Below are 18,563 nucleotides of genomic sequence, written 5' to 3' on the forward strand. Positions count from 1 at the left end.
CAACCACCATCTCTCTACCCTGTCTTCCTTTTAGAAATGAGAAAAGAAAGGGGACTGTTCTTCCATGGTCATATCTCAAATGCTGTATTTTCCATTTCAGTGGTCACAAAGCAGTGAAGGAAACTGTTGTCCTCAAGTCTGAGAATTCTCTAAGTGATCAGGAACTCTTTCCAGATTCAAGACATCCACAAGCTTAAGAAAAAGAATGAGCACATAATGATTTAATTGGCTTTCTCTTTTAATCAAAAACATACTTTGTTACAGAGTTCTCAGGAAAGGTTCAACTATTTTTTAGCCACAGACTTCAACCAGGCAAAAGTATACAGAAAGCCACAAAGGAACTACCGGAGCTTTAGCTGACCAGTTTTCCCAAAAGCAGAAGCTAAGTGTGGCTCTTCTCTGGGTTTTGGCATAGCTGCATTATGCTGATTTTAGGGGAGGAGACAGAATTGGGAAATACCACCACCAAATCGGTCCCCAACCCCCCAGTCACTTCCTCCAAATGGTTCTACAGCCCACCAGGTTTGCATCATCTACAAGCATTCATGCTGTTCCCTTAGGTCACATGCCCAAGGCATTGGCCAGAACCCCATACTTGGAGGAAGTTTCTCAACTCTGTTTAGCCTTTTAACCAATCCAAGCCCATGAGTCCTTCTATCAATGACAAGCAGCCATGGCAACAGCAGTTGGTTTCATTCCTTCCTCTCCAGCTAGCACAGAGCTGGTCTCTACCAGGACTCCCCAACCCCCCCGCCTTGACCCACTCCCAAGGAAAGATCTCAAGGTCCTTGAAAAAGCCAAGTTCATTAATTATACTTATCTAAGAATAGGCTGGAAAAGTACTCTGAAAGAACGCTCCACCCAAAAGTCTTCTAATCAAAATGGACCTAAAAAGAGCCAAGAATAAAGTGAATGATCACCACTGGTATTGTTTTCTTCTATCATATGAACCATTTTAACTAATGCGATTCAGAGGAATTTCCCTGTTTTGAACATGAAAGAGATGAGAAACCAAAGACCAGAAGTAATGACCTATAATATCATTAGGCATTTACAGTAAGTTTTCAATTCATTTTAGTCGGAAAAAAAATTACCAGCACACAGCACTTAAGAGGATGGTGTCACACACATACCTACCCAAAAGGTGGAATGCCATGACTCAAAAAGAGCCTTAAGAAACCTTTAATAGAGATGATGGGAAAATAAAATGAAGGTTTTTTCCCCTCCTCTCAGTTTGTTTTTTTGTTTTTTAAGTATTTATTGCAGCCCCCAAGATGGTGCTAGGCCTTTGGTTAAATTTAAGTCTCAAGGACATATTATGTAACTTCTTGTCCATAGGAGAATAGTAATAAAATATCAAGCCTAATCTCATTTGAATAACATGGAAATAAGTAAAAAGCCCCCTCAAACAGCAGAGCCAAAGTAAGGAAGAAATCAAAACCTGCTGCAAGGTAGGCAAGGTCACTTAAATTTCAGAGCTGGAAGAACACATCTAATCCAACTCCGTCATTTTACAGATGAGGCAACTGAGGCCCAGATAAGGTAAATGACCTGCCCAAGGTCACACATCAGATTAGTGGCAGAGTGCAATGCAAGCCAGAGCGTACCTGGTGCCAACCCAGAGCCACTAGTTTCAGGATGAACAAGAACACGGGCTCTGAGATCTACTGAGAAAACTATCCACATCAATAGAGAGAAATGATTGTCTCCACCTCGGTCCTTCCTATGAGAGAGAGAGAGAGAGGAAGGAGAGAGGAACGAAGGAAAGAAGGGAGGGAGAGAGGGAGGAAGGAAGAAGGGAGGGAGGGAGGGAGGAATAGGTTCATTCATTCATTCAAGTCTGATGTTAAAATCCCTGAAAACATCCGCAATTACTTTAGCTATTCCTTGGGGCAGGATATCAGACCCTCAATTCTCATAAAGGCACCTATAGGTCAAAAATATCTGTAGAGGAGGAAAGCCAGAAGATAGGGCTCAAAGGGGATGTCCAAGCAAACAAAAATAACCCTCTCACTTCCCAAGTTTATTTTTTGTTGTTGTTTGGGTTTTTTTGCTGGTATCCTCTAGGCAACAGTACTGCTCTGACTACTGAAGCTAATTTAGTGAGTCTTATGACCCCAGTTTTTGTATGAGCAGCACTGAGGTGGAAGCAACAAAACCTTTCAAAATCTTTCAAAGGGGGAAAATATGAATATGACCCACTTCTCCCTACCTCAACTACCTGAAACTCAGCAAAGAATCAGGAAACATTCTAAGCAGTCAAACCGATGTCAGACACCAAAGCACTGAAGGCCTTTTCAATACTTTACAGGAAAGTTTCTTGGGACCTGTCCCAGTTTCTCCTTGTGTTTTAAAGGTAGTTCTAATAAGTCTAGTTATCTGGTTTTCTTGCCCAAGCAGTTGGAAAAATGAATCAGAAAGGAAGAAACTCCTAAGGGGAGGTACACACAAAGTGGTCTGTCAGAAGGGGAGAATACTGGAGGGTATGTGTGTAAAAAAAAAGTAAACATTCGAAACCATAGCAGTCTACGACCATTTAGTTTATCAAGCCAAAACCTTAGCAGCCCCAGACACCTACAAAGACAGTTAGGCACAAAAGAAACATGCCTCGTATGTTCTCTGATATACATATTAAATAACTCTATCTGAAAAAAAAAATGGCTAAAATAAAAAAGGTTTACTGCTTAAATAAGGCAAGTCTGAATAATGCAGAAAATTCCATTCCACAGTGACAGCAGATAAACAAGATACACAACGCAGCAGCACTGGGACAGGTGCTAGGGACAAGACCGAGCCAAGGATGCTTCTATGAATGCAACCACTAACCATATACATCCTTCCTGATACATCTTAGGAGAAATTAGCTAGTTGTCAGAAAAAAAAAAAAAGGAAAGCCTTGCACAAGAGTCTCAGAGCCCATCTTCTATAATCTTTGCAAAGAAGAATTTAAGCAACTATTTACAAAGAGCTACCTGCGATAATATGAGGTCAGCCTTTAGAAAGAAAAGAAAAAAATTAAGCCATTTCTTTCCCTCTAAACCCTTCTCAGAGAGTTACTGTAAAGACCAAGTGAAATAGTGTAATGAAGAGCTTTGAAAACTGAAAAAAAAAAAAAAGGATTTCTTCATGTTATTATTGTCTGCTAGTCTTAGCCCAGCCCCATCTATTAAAAGTTGTTAGGTGGTTTTACAGGTAATTGCTTTCACATACTCATTTACCTCAATAACCTAAAATCCATCATCTTCCCAATCTGCTATCATAAAATAAAATGCCAGTAAAATGACTTAACGATGAAGGGAGCAAACTATAGAAAACTATCAACAAAAAGGATTTTGCCCTGTACTCAGAATAAACCTGCTGCTTCCAAAAGGCTCTAAAAAAGATCTGAACTAATCTAATTTTGCATAATAGATAGTAACTCTTAACCAGTTACCACCAAACCAGGAATAGAAATATTTCACCTCCATAGATGCGTAAGGAGCACCATGGGAAAATGTAAAATTTCCCTTCTCCAGATGGGCATAGTCAAAAAGATAACTGTAATAAACTTTTAAAGTAAGATGTCTATCATCTGGAAGAGAGAACATTTTATTTTGCCTTCAAAGTTTCTATTACAAATATCCCCCTTTACACCGCACCCTTCCCCACAAAAATGGATTTTTAACTTTGAAATACAACACAGCTAATATGTCTTCAGTTTACTGGGATAATTCGAGTATGGTAATCCTTAAGCTAACCACCCAGCCTGTAAACCTATGATGATTACAGGAGGAATGGGATAGGAGACCTACTTAGTGGGTAGGTCGATACAAATGAGCCGTGCTTCTAGAAAAACAAGATTATATGGCAGTGATTTATTATCATTATCTTTGTATACCAGGGGTAGCATACTATAAAAAATGAGATAGGCTATATCCCATAAAACAATCTACTCCCTGGAAAATAAAGGCAACACCATTAAGGATTCCCTTTGATAACGCACTGAAAGGCACTGGACCAAAGTCGAATGGCCTCGTACTGGATTATAAAGGTACTTGGTTCAACTCTCACTCAGCTTTCAATGAAATTCAACATTTTGAGATATGAAATAGCTAGAGAAAATCTACCCAGAACCATATCTTCACAATAATCAGATTCTGAGAACTGCGGAAACTATCCTACCCTGAAGTAGCCATAAAATGTTAAACCTAGTGATTCTTGAGTCTTACTCATCAAAGATGACTACCTCTAAGAAATGGAAATACTGTTTAAAACTGTGTTCTCAAAAGCATGTGACTGACTCTAGGTACAAATATAAAGCAATTAATAACTAGAAGTATTCCTACGTACGGGTAGTAACATTATGGCTCTTAGCAGAAAGAAACCAAGACAGGTGGCTTGGCTTCAAAGATAGACTTCTTAGCAAATATTTTCCACATACTTTCCCCAGATGATTAAACATGAAACCTTCCTCAAAGGAGAAAAGGAGGCAATGGATGATATCATAGCATGCTAATGATCCTAATCAAATAATCTTAATTTTTAAAAATCTCTCCCTTCACTCCTATTCTTCATTCACAGTAAAATAGACCTAAAGTCAGCAACTTCTAGAGAATGAAGGTATCTTTTTTAAAAAATGTGCCACTAAAACTTAAAATCGCCAAACGTTTATAGATTAAAATTAGGTCTTCAACAAAAGTATCTGTAAGTACTCAAGAGTTCAAATGAGCCAGGAGAGAAATCATTTTAAAACAAAAGACACGTAGCTCGGATCAAGATCTATATTTACATCACAGCAATAAGCAAACTCAGTGGTTTCCAGAATGGTCTTATGAACAAGACCTTCTCTGAGCAGGGACGTAGACGACTTACCCATTTGAGTCGACAGAAGGATGACTATTATGCATAGTGTTTCTCAAATCTCAAACTTGCAACACACCTTAAAGAATCTTATTACACTTAAGAAGGCCTTCCAAGCAAAAAGTAAAAGCATCTGAAAGATAACCCTTGGTTCACACTATTTATCCTGTAGACAACCTATTTATCTTGTAGACAACCTATTTATCTTGTAGACAATCAGGCCTATTTTGCTACAGTAAAATAAGAGCTAAAAACAAAAACAACCAATGCTACACTTGATACATATGTCCATGGGGAAGTCCTGGCAGAGCTGAGGGAAACCAAAGCTGCCGGATAGTACTGGCTGCTGCCTGTCATTTAGTAGAAGGTGTCTTGCTTCTGAGGTTGAACTCAAAAGTGCAAAAGAAAACAAAACTTTAAAAATCAAACCTAGAATTCAACTTTGTATGTTGAGATTCGGTTTTATTTATGCTACTAGCTAAGTAAAAAGCATACATATTGTGTCTGTGGTACAGTCAATACATTTGCAACTTTTCTACGTAAATTCTCTATACAAAGTCACTGCCAATTGATATGATCATTGATGGCAAAGGGCTTAGAATAACCAAAAGGTATAAAAAAGTTTGCAGTCTTGCCCCAAGATACAAAAACTGAATTTTAAACAATGTCATAACATACATGATTTAAACAGTATACGAAAAAAAAGTCACACATCAAATCAAGTACAAAAATATCCAAACTACCTATTATGAACTGTAATGTTTCCATTATTCTGCACAGTATTTAACATAGAATTTAGCAGTTTCCAAAATACTCAGTTTAAGCATTGCCACCTTTGCAGAACAGTGAGATATTCGGTGGAGTGACACTGCTTTTAGTGTTTTTAAAAATACAAAACCTTCCCTTATGAATTCATGAAGGAAAGAAATTCCTTTTCTAGGCTTCTTAGTGACCAACCTTGTGCCTAGAAATATAGAAGAATACATCAACTGTAAAACAGGGCAAAAGATTATTTCTTGATAAATAGTTATTCAACAGGGATAACAAATATAATTTTAAATGGTATTTATTTGTGGGGTAACTGTAAGGAATTCTCAATATACACACAGATTAGTGTTTTGCCTTGGCAAAAATAAAATTGAAGTTGCAAGACCATCTGAATTGAAATCGTCTTCACTAGTTTAACTTGCAAAAAAATATTTTGGATAAAAGGTTATAATACATTACTATCTTATTTTTTAAACACAGAGTGAAGTTGCTCTTGGTAAAATTAACTCACCCAAATGGCACAATATTTGGAGTAAAGTATGTTCAACAATAACAACTCGCACACAAAATAACATAGGTGAATTAACTTTGAGAACTTCTCTCCTTAAAAATCAGTAATATTGAATTTATCCTGTAGAATAATACACGTATCAATGTTCTGCATATAAAAGGCTCTAAGACATTTTAAAGGGCTAAATTTTCCAGCACTGGAATGATTCCTTCATACGTAACTGGTGATGATTTAATGTGTTTTTCCTGATCTTCAAGCTCTGAGCCATGCCTGAAAAGTTCTAAATAGGAAAAAAAAAATTGTTTTAATCCAGTTTCTGTCTGCTAGGAGCAAGGCAGCAAACACACTTTTCAACCCTTTATGAAAAGATAAAGCAGAACAAAAGTGAAATATATCTTCAGATTATAAACAGGATTGTATTTTAGAGTCCACCATCCTGACAATGTTAAGGGCCCCAACAGTGAAAGACCTCAGTCTAAAGGCTGTGGGTCAGCAATAGGCATGGTGTGAAGCACTTCATCTAAGAGCTGGAGGGCCCGGTGTAAGTGAATCTCGATCCAGCAAGGCGTTTCTTTGATGCTCTGTCTTGGGTAATCCGGTCCCCAGCCTTTCACGAAACTCATCCTGAGTATGCACAAGCGACGAAGGTCATCAACGCCAATGCCGGCAGCCGCCGACAAACCTAGCGGAGAAGATTTGGAAGACGTCAGAGGGACACAGGCTGGTATCTTCCATCCTCCCTACACCTTATTAATAAAGTGACCAGCTTTCTTTACTTCATGCTCCCCAGCATACAACTTCTCTGTCAAAGTGCCAAGAAGTACGTGGAGATCTACACTTTATCAACAAGGACTGAAAACTTTTGGTTAAGACAATTTACATTCCACACGAGTCTTCTAGCTACCAGCATTTATAAAGTAAGTTACCACAATCCACCAACACCCCACCTATTTTTCTCTTTAGAAGGAGAGGTGAAGGGAAAAAAAAACACGACTTGTTTTTAAGAGGTAGCACATGTCCACAGGTTGGTTCTAAGAACCTTACTGTCTGTCTGAACAGCCTCGTTCAAAGTAAGACCTGGGTAACAGTGAGACAGTTAACAGTCCTGGTTCCACTAAGACTTCTCAGATGACCCAGAGGATGTCTGTCTCTCAATTTCACAATGTCAGAGATACCGTGCAATTACTCAATGGGGGCAGTAGAGAAGAATGAGAAATTTAATAACTGTTCTGGATTCTTTAGTAAAAGCATGTTTATAACATCAAAACTGGTGAATTAATGGTTTGGATGCTCAAATTTTTTAAAAAGTCAGATTCTTTAAATGAGTATGTCTAATCTACCTCTACACTGTAAACTCCTGAACATAAGTCACAAAGGAGATTCTGCAGCTAATTTTCCAGTCAGAACATACAGTCATGTAGTCAATCTCCACTCATCAATGTCACAGTGAATCTACGGGGAGGAGTCTGCATGTGCTGTAGAGAAACCTGCAGGGCCACTGCAGCTTTCTTAGCCAGTGTGATTTGCTTACCACACTGAAGAGGTTAAGAACAGGGGTTGAATGAATCACTAGTTATGCCTTCAGACGTGGAAGATGGGTGCCACGTGTTTCCATCATAAAAGTCTATAGTCAGGAGTTTAACTCTGCAGTAAAAAATTCCCCATCAGTGTGAAACCTGGCACACAGTTCAATTTTACCCTAAAATTAAAAAAAAGTCTACAAGTTATCAAAATACCACCCTCGCTTAGTTTTCTCTCCATGCTTAGCATACTTAAAAAAAACGTGGAGAGATACCTAATTCTGAAATTGAAATATGCTTTCCTTCTAGAATAAAGCCAAGCACGTCAGTGATTACAACCCACCCTTGCTGGTGAGGCAAGAATTAAAAGCATCAACAGAAAAAACGGGAGATTGATCAATATAATCCAACAATAACCCCCTTTCTCCTTTATCCCATATTCCCTTTTTGATACAAAAAGAATGAAAACGGGGTCCTAGACAAAGGGCAACTATTACAGAAGTTTTTTAAAGTTCAAAAATGTTATTATCCCAGTAAAAAAAAAAATTTAGTTTTCTATTATTGCCTAAAGTAACTAATCAACCGAGTGAATCAAGATAGAATGCCAACTACTACACTTTAAGACAAAAAACCAAAAGCATACTTACTGATGGCTGGAGCTATTCCACCTACTGATCCGGGGCCGGGGATGTTTCCCGCCACGGCTGCTGCCTGCGCGGCGGCTGCGGCCTGCGCGGTGGCCGCCTGCTGCTGCATCTGACGGTGACACTGACGCAAGTCAAAGACCTTGAAACAAACAGTTTAAGTTCAATGCTAGGAATCCATCAGAAACGATGCCACCACATATCAAAAATCAACGCACAATTTATGTAAAATTCATAGCTCCATGTCGCTCTAAGAAAAGAATTAATTTAAAAATCTAAGTTTTTATGTAGATTCTACTAGTGGTTAGAGAGAAGGGCACTGGAGGCTCAGCAGAAGGCGCATTTCACTATCAGGAGAGTTCTGGCTGCCACACGCCTCTATAGCCTTTGTCTAGTTCAGTGCGGGTCAGTCACTGTCCCTGTGAACGGCCCCCCATAACCGAATTGCTAAGACTGCTCTTTAGGCTGTATTGATGGTCTTGGTCACATGGCCAACTTGTTTATCATTCTAGCTATTTCGAGGAGTGTAATAAATGGCACTGTCACTATTTAAGAAAGCTTCTATATTTTTTAGAGATGTATACTTTAGTACATAGGAGCAAAATAACATGATTATCTAGGATTTGTTTTAAAATACTCAAGAAATAGGGGCACCTGGGTGGTTCAGTCGGTTAAACGTCCAACTCTTGGTTTCTGCTCGGGTCACGATCTCAGGGTTCTGAGATCAAGCCCCATGTTGGGCTCCATGATCAGTGTGGAGTCTGCCTGTCCCTCTCCCTCTGCTCCTCCCTGCACGGCCCCCATCCCCCGCTCTCTGTCTCATAAATAAAATTTTTTAAATACTGAAATACTTAAGAAAAAAGGATAGATCGAACAAATGTAAAATCTTAACAACTACTGAATCTCAGTGATGGGTACAAAGGATTTCATTAAACTAGTTTCTCTACTCTTCTGTATGTTGAAAAACGCTCATAATTTTAAAAAGTAGTTTAGCTTTGAATCCTATCACTAATATCTGCTAATTACATGGGCTAAGCTTCTTAACCTCTCTGGAGCCTCAATTTTCTTATCTATAAAATGGGAGTGCTAAGTGTACGTGCTTTTTCAGAGTTGTGGTAAACTTAGCATAATACACAGTAAGCTGTCAATAAATGTTACCTAATATTTTGGTTTTGGCCTCCCCTGAACCATTTACCTTTCAGGACGAGTTAAGGAGTTCATAAGTAATTTCAGGGTTGTTTACCAGCCACACCAAGGGATGGTATACTGAGGAAGGGGTTGCAACTTTTATCCTTATCCTCACAAAAGTACTGACATGCTCTTTAAGTAAGCAACAAGTTATGAATGATAAATCATACCAAAAAACAACTTCCTAAAACAATGTATTTGCTTATATTTACTTTCTTAAAAAGCACTGAAAGGGGTTTCTGGGTGGCACAGTCAGTAAACTGTCCAACCTTTGCTTTTGGCTCAGGCTGTGATCTTGGGGTCGTGAGATGGAGCCCCAGTGTGAGGCTCCATGCTCAGTGGAGAGTCTGCTTGAGATTCTGTCTCCCTCTCCCTCTGCCCCTCCCACTCATGCTCTCTCTGTCTCTAAAAAAATAAATAAATAAATCTTTTTTTAAAAGCACTGAAAGATTAACAAGCAGAGTGGTCATCTACAGAAGCCGTGGGAAAGGAAACAAGGACAGAGTAGAAACAGGCTGCTCAATGCAAACTTTTTATACTATTTTAATTTTTGAACCATGTGACTATATTCCTTATTCAGAGAGTACATTAAATTTTTAAAAATCCTCTTAGTATGCACAAAACCCAATATGAACAAGTGTAATTATCCTTGACCCCTCCCGCAAAAAAAGAAGAAGAAAAAAAAATCAAAGATGCATAATATACTACTTTATCAGATAAACAACAAGTCTGGAACCCAAACCACTAATTTTCAGATGCCTTAAAAAAGAAATTCTGATTCTTTAATCATGGTATTTGGTATTAAGAAGAACACAGAACTCTCCTCTCTAAATTGCAAATTATATTTCTATTTACTTATTTCTCTATTCAACGTCAATCTTCTAGCATCAATGAAGGACAAAACTTAGACTATCTCCTTCTCTGAAGAAGTATGACTTTGTCAAATATATAGGTATTACCCAGCCAAACTATACTTCTAAAAGACTGCAGGATAGAAAGCATGAGAGTCAGGTCTGATAATCAGAAATCTCACAATGCCCAGAACAGGAACCACTATTTTTTCAAGATTTCCCAAGAGCCCATTAGATTCTGAATGTTTCCACTGGGCTATGACCTCTAAAAAGGCATTACCCCGCATAGCACAAAACAGGAACTCAAATATTTGAAAAGCCAAATCGTTCTAAAACCACTTTTTTTTAAAGAAGGAAATTAATAAACTTTATACTCTACAGCAGTTTTAGGTTCATGCTAAAACTGAGCAGAAAGTAAAGAGAGTTCTCTGTCCCCACTCAAGAACGTCCCCTGGCACAGTGATACATTTGTTATAATAATGAACCCATACGGACACATCATCACCCAAGGTCATAGTTTACATTAGGTTTCACTCTTGGTTTTATACATATATCCAACACTGTAGTACCGTAAACAGTAGTGTCAATGCCCTAAAGATCCTCTGTGCTCTGCCTATTTATCCTTCCCTCCTTGCTTATCCCTGGAAACCACTGATCTTACTGTCTCCAGAGTTTTGCCTTTCCCAGAATGTCACATAGTTGAAATCATACAGTATGTAGCCTTTTCAGACTGGCTTCACTGAGTAATATGCATATAAGGGTCTTGTATGTCTTTTCATGGCTTGGTAGCTCGTATCTTCTCCATGCTGAACAACTTTCCACTGTGTGGATGTACATAATTTATTTATCCATTCACCTACTGGAGAACATCTTGGTTGTTTCCAAATTTTGGTAATTATTGTCAATTAAAGCTGCTATAAACATCCCTGTGCAGGTTTCTGTGTAGACGTAAGTTTTTAATTTATTTGGGTAAATATCAAGGAATGTGATTATTGGTTGATATGGTAAGAGTATATGTTTAGCTATGTAAGAAGCTACCAACTGTATTCCAAAGTGGCTGTACCATTATGCATTCCCACCAACAATAAATCCAACTCTCTGTTGCTCCACATCCTTGCCAGCATTTGGGCTGTCAGGGTTTTAGATTGGCCATTCTACTCAGTATATAAGGGTATGTCATTGTTCTAATTTGCAGTTCCCTAATAACATATGATGTCCAACATCTTTTTATATGCTTACTTGCTATCTGTGTATCTTCTTCAGTGAGGTATCTCTTCAGGTCTTTTGCATTTTTTAAATCAAATTGTTTTCTTATTGCTGAGTTTTAAAGTTTCCTATATTTTAGATAACAATCCTTTATTAGGTGTGTCTTTTGCAAATATTTTCTCCCAGTCTGTGACTTACATTATTTTCTTGACAGCTTTTCATAGTTTTTAATTTTAATGAAGTGCAGCCTATCAACTGTTTTTCATGGATTGTACCCTTGGTATCTTCTCTAAAGTCACTGCCCCACCCAAGGTCATCCAGGTTTTCTCCAACGTTCTCTTCTGGGAGTTTTCTAATTTTGTGTTTTACATTTGGGTCTTTACAACCACTTAAAAAAAATTGTTTTAACTATCATTAATGAAGTAGTACCTATATAATCTATCTGGGAACAGGGAATATAACTTACTTATAAATTCCTAGGGTTCAAATACGTTCTCAACATACCCCCAACTCCCCACCATGAATCATTAAAAATAACCAATAAATCTTCACACACAGATTCCTTACAATATGTTGTAAATAATCACAATTATGAATGTCTTAGCCTAAATCTATGCTAAACGCCAGCCATGCATTATTATAGGTAGCCACAAAAATAAAATTTCAAAATATTATGACTTTTACCTGCAGATGTAGAAATGATTCATTAAGCACCTCAGCAAATCCTTCCACAGTGGAAATTAAAGCACTCAAACCAGAAAACTTATAATTACTGGCTATACTGCTAAGTGAAACCTGGGGTGCTTCTCTATACTATGTCTGATCCATTAAACCATAATATTTTTATCTATTATACTGGATGGCAAAATTAACGCTATCATTGAAATGCAATCATCTTCCTTTCAGAATCTGACTGAGTTGTTAGTAAAGACAATTCAAAGGAACCAAAGGTTTAAATATCCTTTTGGGATCAGATCCAAAAGATAAATAGATAGACAGACAGATAGATAGATTTCTTCCTTTTTTTTTTTTTTTTTGTTAAAGATTTTATTTATTTATTTGAGAGAGAGGTAGAACATGAGAGGGAGAGGGATAAGCAGATTCCATACTGAGCCCAAAGCCCAACCATGGGGCTCGATCCCAGGACCCTGAGATCATGACCTGAGCTGAAGGCAGACACTTAACTAGGCCACCCAGGCACTTCCCAAAAGATATTTCTGATCACCATTCCTGACTTAATCATTTTCATTCATTTAAGCATGTTTCCTATGGTTACTCTCAATTAAGTTTATTACAAACCTATTACTGAACACAGGCGAGTGTCTTATAAAGCTCAATGTGAACATCTTCAAGACACTGCCTTTCAAATAGGACTCAAAATTTTGGCATTTTTCACATATAAGGCTTAATTACAGTACTCTCAGTTTAAATCAACACCAAGAACTGGTAACCCAGAAGGAGAAACAGATAACTGTGTTGGTATATTGGGCATCTGAACATAAGACTGCATTAAGAATCTGCTAAGTTACTGGACCTGGAGGTAAGAATCAAAATATATGGTAACTGAGAATCAACTTAAGCTGAGATTATAGTAACCTTCAACCTAGGCCACCTGTGGTTTAGAAGCATCCCCTAACACATATGTGTGCAAAAACAAACCCAACTCAACAGCATCAGAAAAATGCAAATCAAAAACCACCACAATGAGACAACACCTCACACCATGATGGCTAACACCAAAAAGACATAATAACAAGTGTTGATGAGACTGTAGAGAAACTGAAACCTTCCCATACTGCTGATGAGAATGTAAAATGGTTAAGCCACTTTGGAAAACAGTCTGGCAGTCCCTCAAAATGCCACAATGTTACCTTATAATCCAGCAATTCCACTCCTAGGTATATATCCAGAAGAAATGAAGACATACATTCACATAGAAACTTGTACACACTAATATTCATAGTAGTATTATTCATAATATAGCCAAAAAGTGGAAACTTGTATCTATCAAATGATGAATGGATAATAAACAAGATGTGGTATATGGAATATTATTCCGCCATAAAAAGAATGAAGTACAGATATATGCTATGTGGAAGAAGTGTGAAAACATGCCCAGTGAAAGAAGTCACAGAAGACCACACTATATGAATTCATTTACACAAAATGTTCTGAAAAGGCAAATCTGTAGAGAGAAAAAGTAGATGAGTGGTTGTCTAATGCTGAGGGAAATGAGGGGTTGAAGAATGACAGTTAAAGGGTACACGGTTCCTTTCTAGAGTGATAAAATGTTTGAAATTGATTGTGATGATGGTTGCACAACTGTGAATACATTTTTAAAAATCACTGAATCGTACAATTTAAATGGGTGAATTACGTGGTATATGAATTATATCTCAATAAAGCTGTTAAAAAACCTGACTGCCAAGGAGTAAGCACCACAAAACAAAACAGATCTTACTTTTGAAAGCAAAACAAGGCCACCTAGAATTCAAACCTTTGATTCATGTAAAGCTATAAAATGCCATTCATTAGATCAGATTTTCATGAATGTAAGAGGACTACGAATGTCATGAAAGATGAAAGGAAAAACATCAGCATCTTAGAAGAAATCCCCCCCACAATTTAGTTCTAGCTTCTTGGTTTATAAAATAAAAACCATGGTTCTCCAAACCTTTGTTTTCTTCATTTTAATTAAGAAGAGAAAAATGTGTTTGTGTGCACATGTTTAGAGAGAGGTATATTTCCAACGTGTGGGCACTCCTTCCAGAGGTTTGTGTTATCTGAAATATAATTCACTCCAGTAATATTATCTCTGGTGGGAATATGACAATTTAAACAGCACTATACAGATCTTCAGTTACTACTGCCTAAAAAATTCAAATGTGAAGAAAATGCCAAAGGTTAAGACTTAGCGTATACTTGCATCTCTTTCTGGCTAGTGAGATTCTTCTGAACAACAATATGCTTGGTAAACAGAAATAATTCTTTTTAAACCTTAAACAGTTATTATGACAAAAATGGGATGTTGTTTTTCACTCCACTAAAATGTCCCACAAGACAGTTATTTATTGTTCATGGCAAAAGTCTGAGATTACTACAAAAATCTATCCATGACAATGTTTTATCAAGTGATGGTATGTCTCATACCTCAGGGGCTTTTCAAGAGCCATTTGTACCAAAATAGAGATGTTACATTTATTTGAAAATCCTAGAAATTACTTTACATATAGAAGAGTCCACATTTTTAAAGCTCAAATGTTTTAAATATGACCCTACATCAAATAAATTCATAACTCCCATCTGACACACAGTAGATAATCAACACCATAGTTCTCTTTCCATTCACTGCAAATTACACAAGTAATCCAGAGATTTCCAAGTCAAGATGGATGAGTAGGTATGCATGAACAGCTTCTCTCTCTGCTATGAGCACAAAGGACAGAAAAACTATTACAAGTATATATCCTTTAAGCCAATAGTATAACTCACAAGGAAATACAAAGAGCAATCAATAGCCAAAACAATCCTGAGAAAGGACAAAGTTGGATCACACTTCCCAATTTCAAACCTTACCACAAAGCTACAGTAATCTAGTCAGAGTAGTACTGTCATAAGGATACAAACACACACACACTCACACACACACACACACACACACACACACACACACACACACACAGATCAATGAAATAGAATTGATAGCACAGAAGTAACCTTTATATTCAAGGTCAACTGAATTTCAACAAAGGTGTCAAGATAATTCATAAGGGAAAGAACAGTTTTCAACAAATGGTTGCCAGAACAACTGGATATTCTCATTCAAAAGAACAAAGCTGGATCCCTTCCTTACACTATACACACAAGTTAACTCAAAATGGAGCACAGACCTAAATTAAGGAGCTAAAACTATAAAACACTTAGAAGAAAACATCAAAGTAAATCTTCATGACCTTAGATTAGGCAATGGTTTCTTAGCTAAGTCACCAAAAGCAAAAGCAACCAAAGAATAGATAAGTTGGACTACATCAAAATTAAAAATTTTCGTGCTGCAAATCATACCATCAAGAAAGTGAAATGAAGGACAAGCCAAAGAATGGAAGAAAATATGCACAAATCATATATCTGATAAGGGACTGATACCCAAAATATATAAAAAGCTCTTACAACTCAATAATAAAATGACAAAAAAACCTAATGTAAAAATGGGCAAAAGATCTGGATAGATATTTCTCCAGAAAAGATATACAAATGGCTAATAAACACATGAAAAGATGTTCAGTATTATTAGCCATTAGGGCAAATTAAAACCACAATGAGATGCCACTTCACATCCACTAAGATAGCTAAAATAAAAAAGACAGATAATAAGAAGTGTTGATCAGAGTACAGAGAAACTGCAACTCTCATATATATATTGCTGGTGGAAATATAAGATGGCATATAGCCACTTGGGAAAACAGTATGGCAGTCCATCAAAATGTTCAACACAAAATCAACCTTATGATCCAGCAAATCCACTCCTACGTATACATACAAAAAAAGGAAAACAAACATCTACCTAAAATCCTGTACATGAATGTTCAGAGCAGCATTATTCATAATAGCCAAAAAGTGGAAATAATCCATGTGTCCACCTACTGATGATGGATAAACAAAATCTACAGTGGAAAGCAGGATCTAAAGACAGGAGGTACTTGGGGTACCAAGACCAAAAAAAGGTGTAGAGGTTAATAATCTGACTTCTTATAGTAATATGGAAAGAGACAATAGCCAGGCTCTCTGAGGGCTGCAACTGGGTACCTGCCCATGAATTAAGTGCTGGTAAAATACTTTGACAGCTAATTCGGAAATGCACCTAGGAATAAAATTCTTGCCCGTGGCAGAGATAAGCATCAGAAACCTATGTAATAGGAATTAGGCCCTGAGCATACCTGGGGATTGGAACTCAATTTCCTCATGGGACAAAATTCCTCTACCTCCTAAATATAAGAATTGGTTCTGAGATGTGGATCCCAGGGTGCCAGACTAAGGCAAAACTGCCCTATAGGGAGAAGCAATAACAGGGAGGAAAAAAATAAAAAATAAGATGAATTAATTCTCTTAAGACAAAATTGCCAACCAACATAAAATAGATTGCAAAGCATATAAGGAAATCCAACACCACTTACAAATAACAATAAAGCACAAATAACTAAAATTCCTTGTGGAAAAAATGGAAAATGCAAATGAAGATAATTCCACCTCCAAGAGAAAATTCCTGGTAAGACAATGTGTACATGATTCTAGACTTGTAGGTATATATATAAATGAATACAAATATCCTTGATATTATTTCTTTATAAAAATAAGATCACATTCTATATATTGTTTAATAATCAACACTTCGACATCATAAATATCATATCAATAAATGTATTTTAATATTTTATTGTTCTATACTATTCATTGTTCTAACAAATCAAAACTATAAAGATTCTCTATTGTCAAGACTTTCAACAGGGAATTACTGTTAATTTTGTTAGGTGTGATAAATAGCATTGTGATTATGTCTTTTAAAAATACTTACCAATTAGCAATTCACACAAGAGTATTTTGTGAGTGAACTAATATAATATTTGGAATTGGCTTTAAATTACTGGAGAAAACAGTACAGTGATAAACACAATACAGATTGATAAAATGCTGATGACTGTTGAAGCTGGATGGTGAGTACACGAGGGTTTGTTATTTTCCCTATACTTGACGTACTTGAAAGTTTCATTTTAAAAAAAGATCCCTATATCCTTTTTAACTAACTGCAGTAACTGAAAATGAGATACTGGATTTGTTGTTGTGAGGCCATCAAGCAATTAATTCCATTTCTGTATATGCTGTTTGACTATATTATTTGTACGCTAAGCAATTTCCTGGGAATAAGTGATGGGTTACATTTAAATCCACTAATTTACAATGGCCAAACAATGAAGATGCTTAGGATGACTGTAAAAAATCTGAAATTAAAAATATATTTAGGCTTTCTAATTCCAACTATCTTTCTTTCAAAAGCAGTGTATGTTATAAACTAAAATTGAAATGAGCTGAATAAATGATAAACACCTCAGGCTTAATATGCAAAATAATAAATAAAACTCATTTAATGCACAAAACACAACATTTAAAAACCTGGTACTGAAGAATTTTTCATTTCTCAGGTTCTTAATTTGAAAAGCTATTAATTTTAGAATTTCCCTCCATACAATCCTGAAGACTGGCTAAGATAAATTTCTAGAGTCTGATTTTTACCTATCATGTATCAAAGGAATACAAATTTGGAGATTTCACTCAATATTTTCAAGTGCCTGTGTTATTACTCTAAAACATTTAACAAATTTATTAATAAAACAATAGGGCATGAATGCAACCATAAAACTAGATATAGCAAATCATGTCAATAAATGCCCCAGGAAATGTGTTTTATACACAAACATAATTTCTGATTAACACATAAGAAAGACATTTTTCTTCTCCTCCCATCTCCATCTCAATTCTTTAAACAACAAACAGAGCTTTCTAAGTCTAAAATGTTTGAGTAAAACTGCAACTAACCTTTATGTATGCACTTGGGTAGATCTTATGAACAGCATCTCCAGGTGCACGCCCAGCTTCTCTGTCTAAGTAGTAACTCTGCACAAAGACTGCATGGTCGCTAAGGCACCTGACCCAAACATCACCTTCACCTTTACATTCCAACTGTACACCTTTGCCTATGTGCAACCTTAGGAAGAAAAAGGGAATCACATTTTGTTTTGATAACTATTTAAGTTTTGGTTCAGATTATACAGCATACCAAATACTAAAATTTTTTTTAAAAATAAAAGATGTTATATAACACCATAACTGAAAGATACCCATTGTTAACATTTTTGTATATTTCTTTTTTTAATATCTCATTCATACATAATAATGATGAGCATATATATATACAATGCTTACTGTGTACCAAATATTTAATGTAAATTCTCACTTAACCTTCACAATTCAGTGAAGTAAATAC

At 36.5% G+C, this 18,563-nt stretch overlaps 1 protein-coding gene across 5 annotated transcripts in view; it reads right to left on the reverse strand.

Annotated features, from left to right (window-relative positions):
* Positions 1–220: 220 nt before the first annotated feature.
* The window catches only part of SMAD4 (SMAD family member 4), a 55,878-nt gene continuing 37,535 nt past the window's right edge, over positions 221–18,563 (reverse strand). For 4 of the 5 annotated variants that reach the window (XM_045790120.2, XM_087869795.1, XM_045790123.2 and 1 more), the window contains 3 exons: positions 18,116–18,284; positions 8,286–8,424; positions 221–6,800 (listed from right to left, as the gene is read on the reverse strand). In XM_045790120.2, the coding sequence (XP_045646076.1) occupies positions 6,589–6,800; positions 8,286–8,424; positions 18,116–18,284 (520 nt within the window). In that variant the 3' untranslated portion in view covers positions 221–6,588. Of the gene's footprint in view, positions 6,801–7,649; positions 7,763–8,285; positions 8,425–18,115; positions 18,285–18,563 lie in introns of all 5 variants that reach the window. The other variant, XR_006778196.2, reaches the window with a different exon arrangement.

The sequence above is a fragment of the Ursus americanus genome, chromosome 19 (genome assembly GCF_024610735.1).
Source record: "Ursus americanus isolate L20-20 chromosome 19, mUrsAme1.1.p, whole genome shotgun sequence".
NCBI classification, from domain to species: Eukaryota; Metazoa; Chordata; class Mammalia; order Carnivora; family Ursidae; genus Ursus; species Ursus americanus.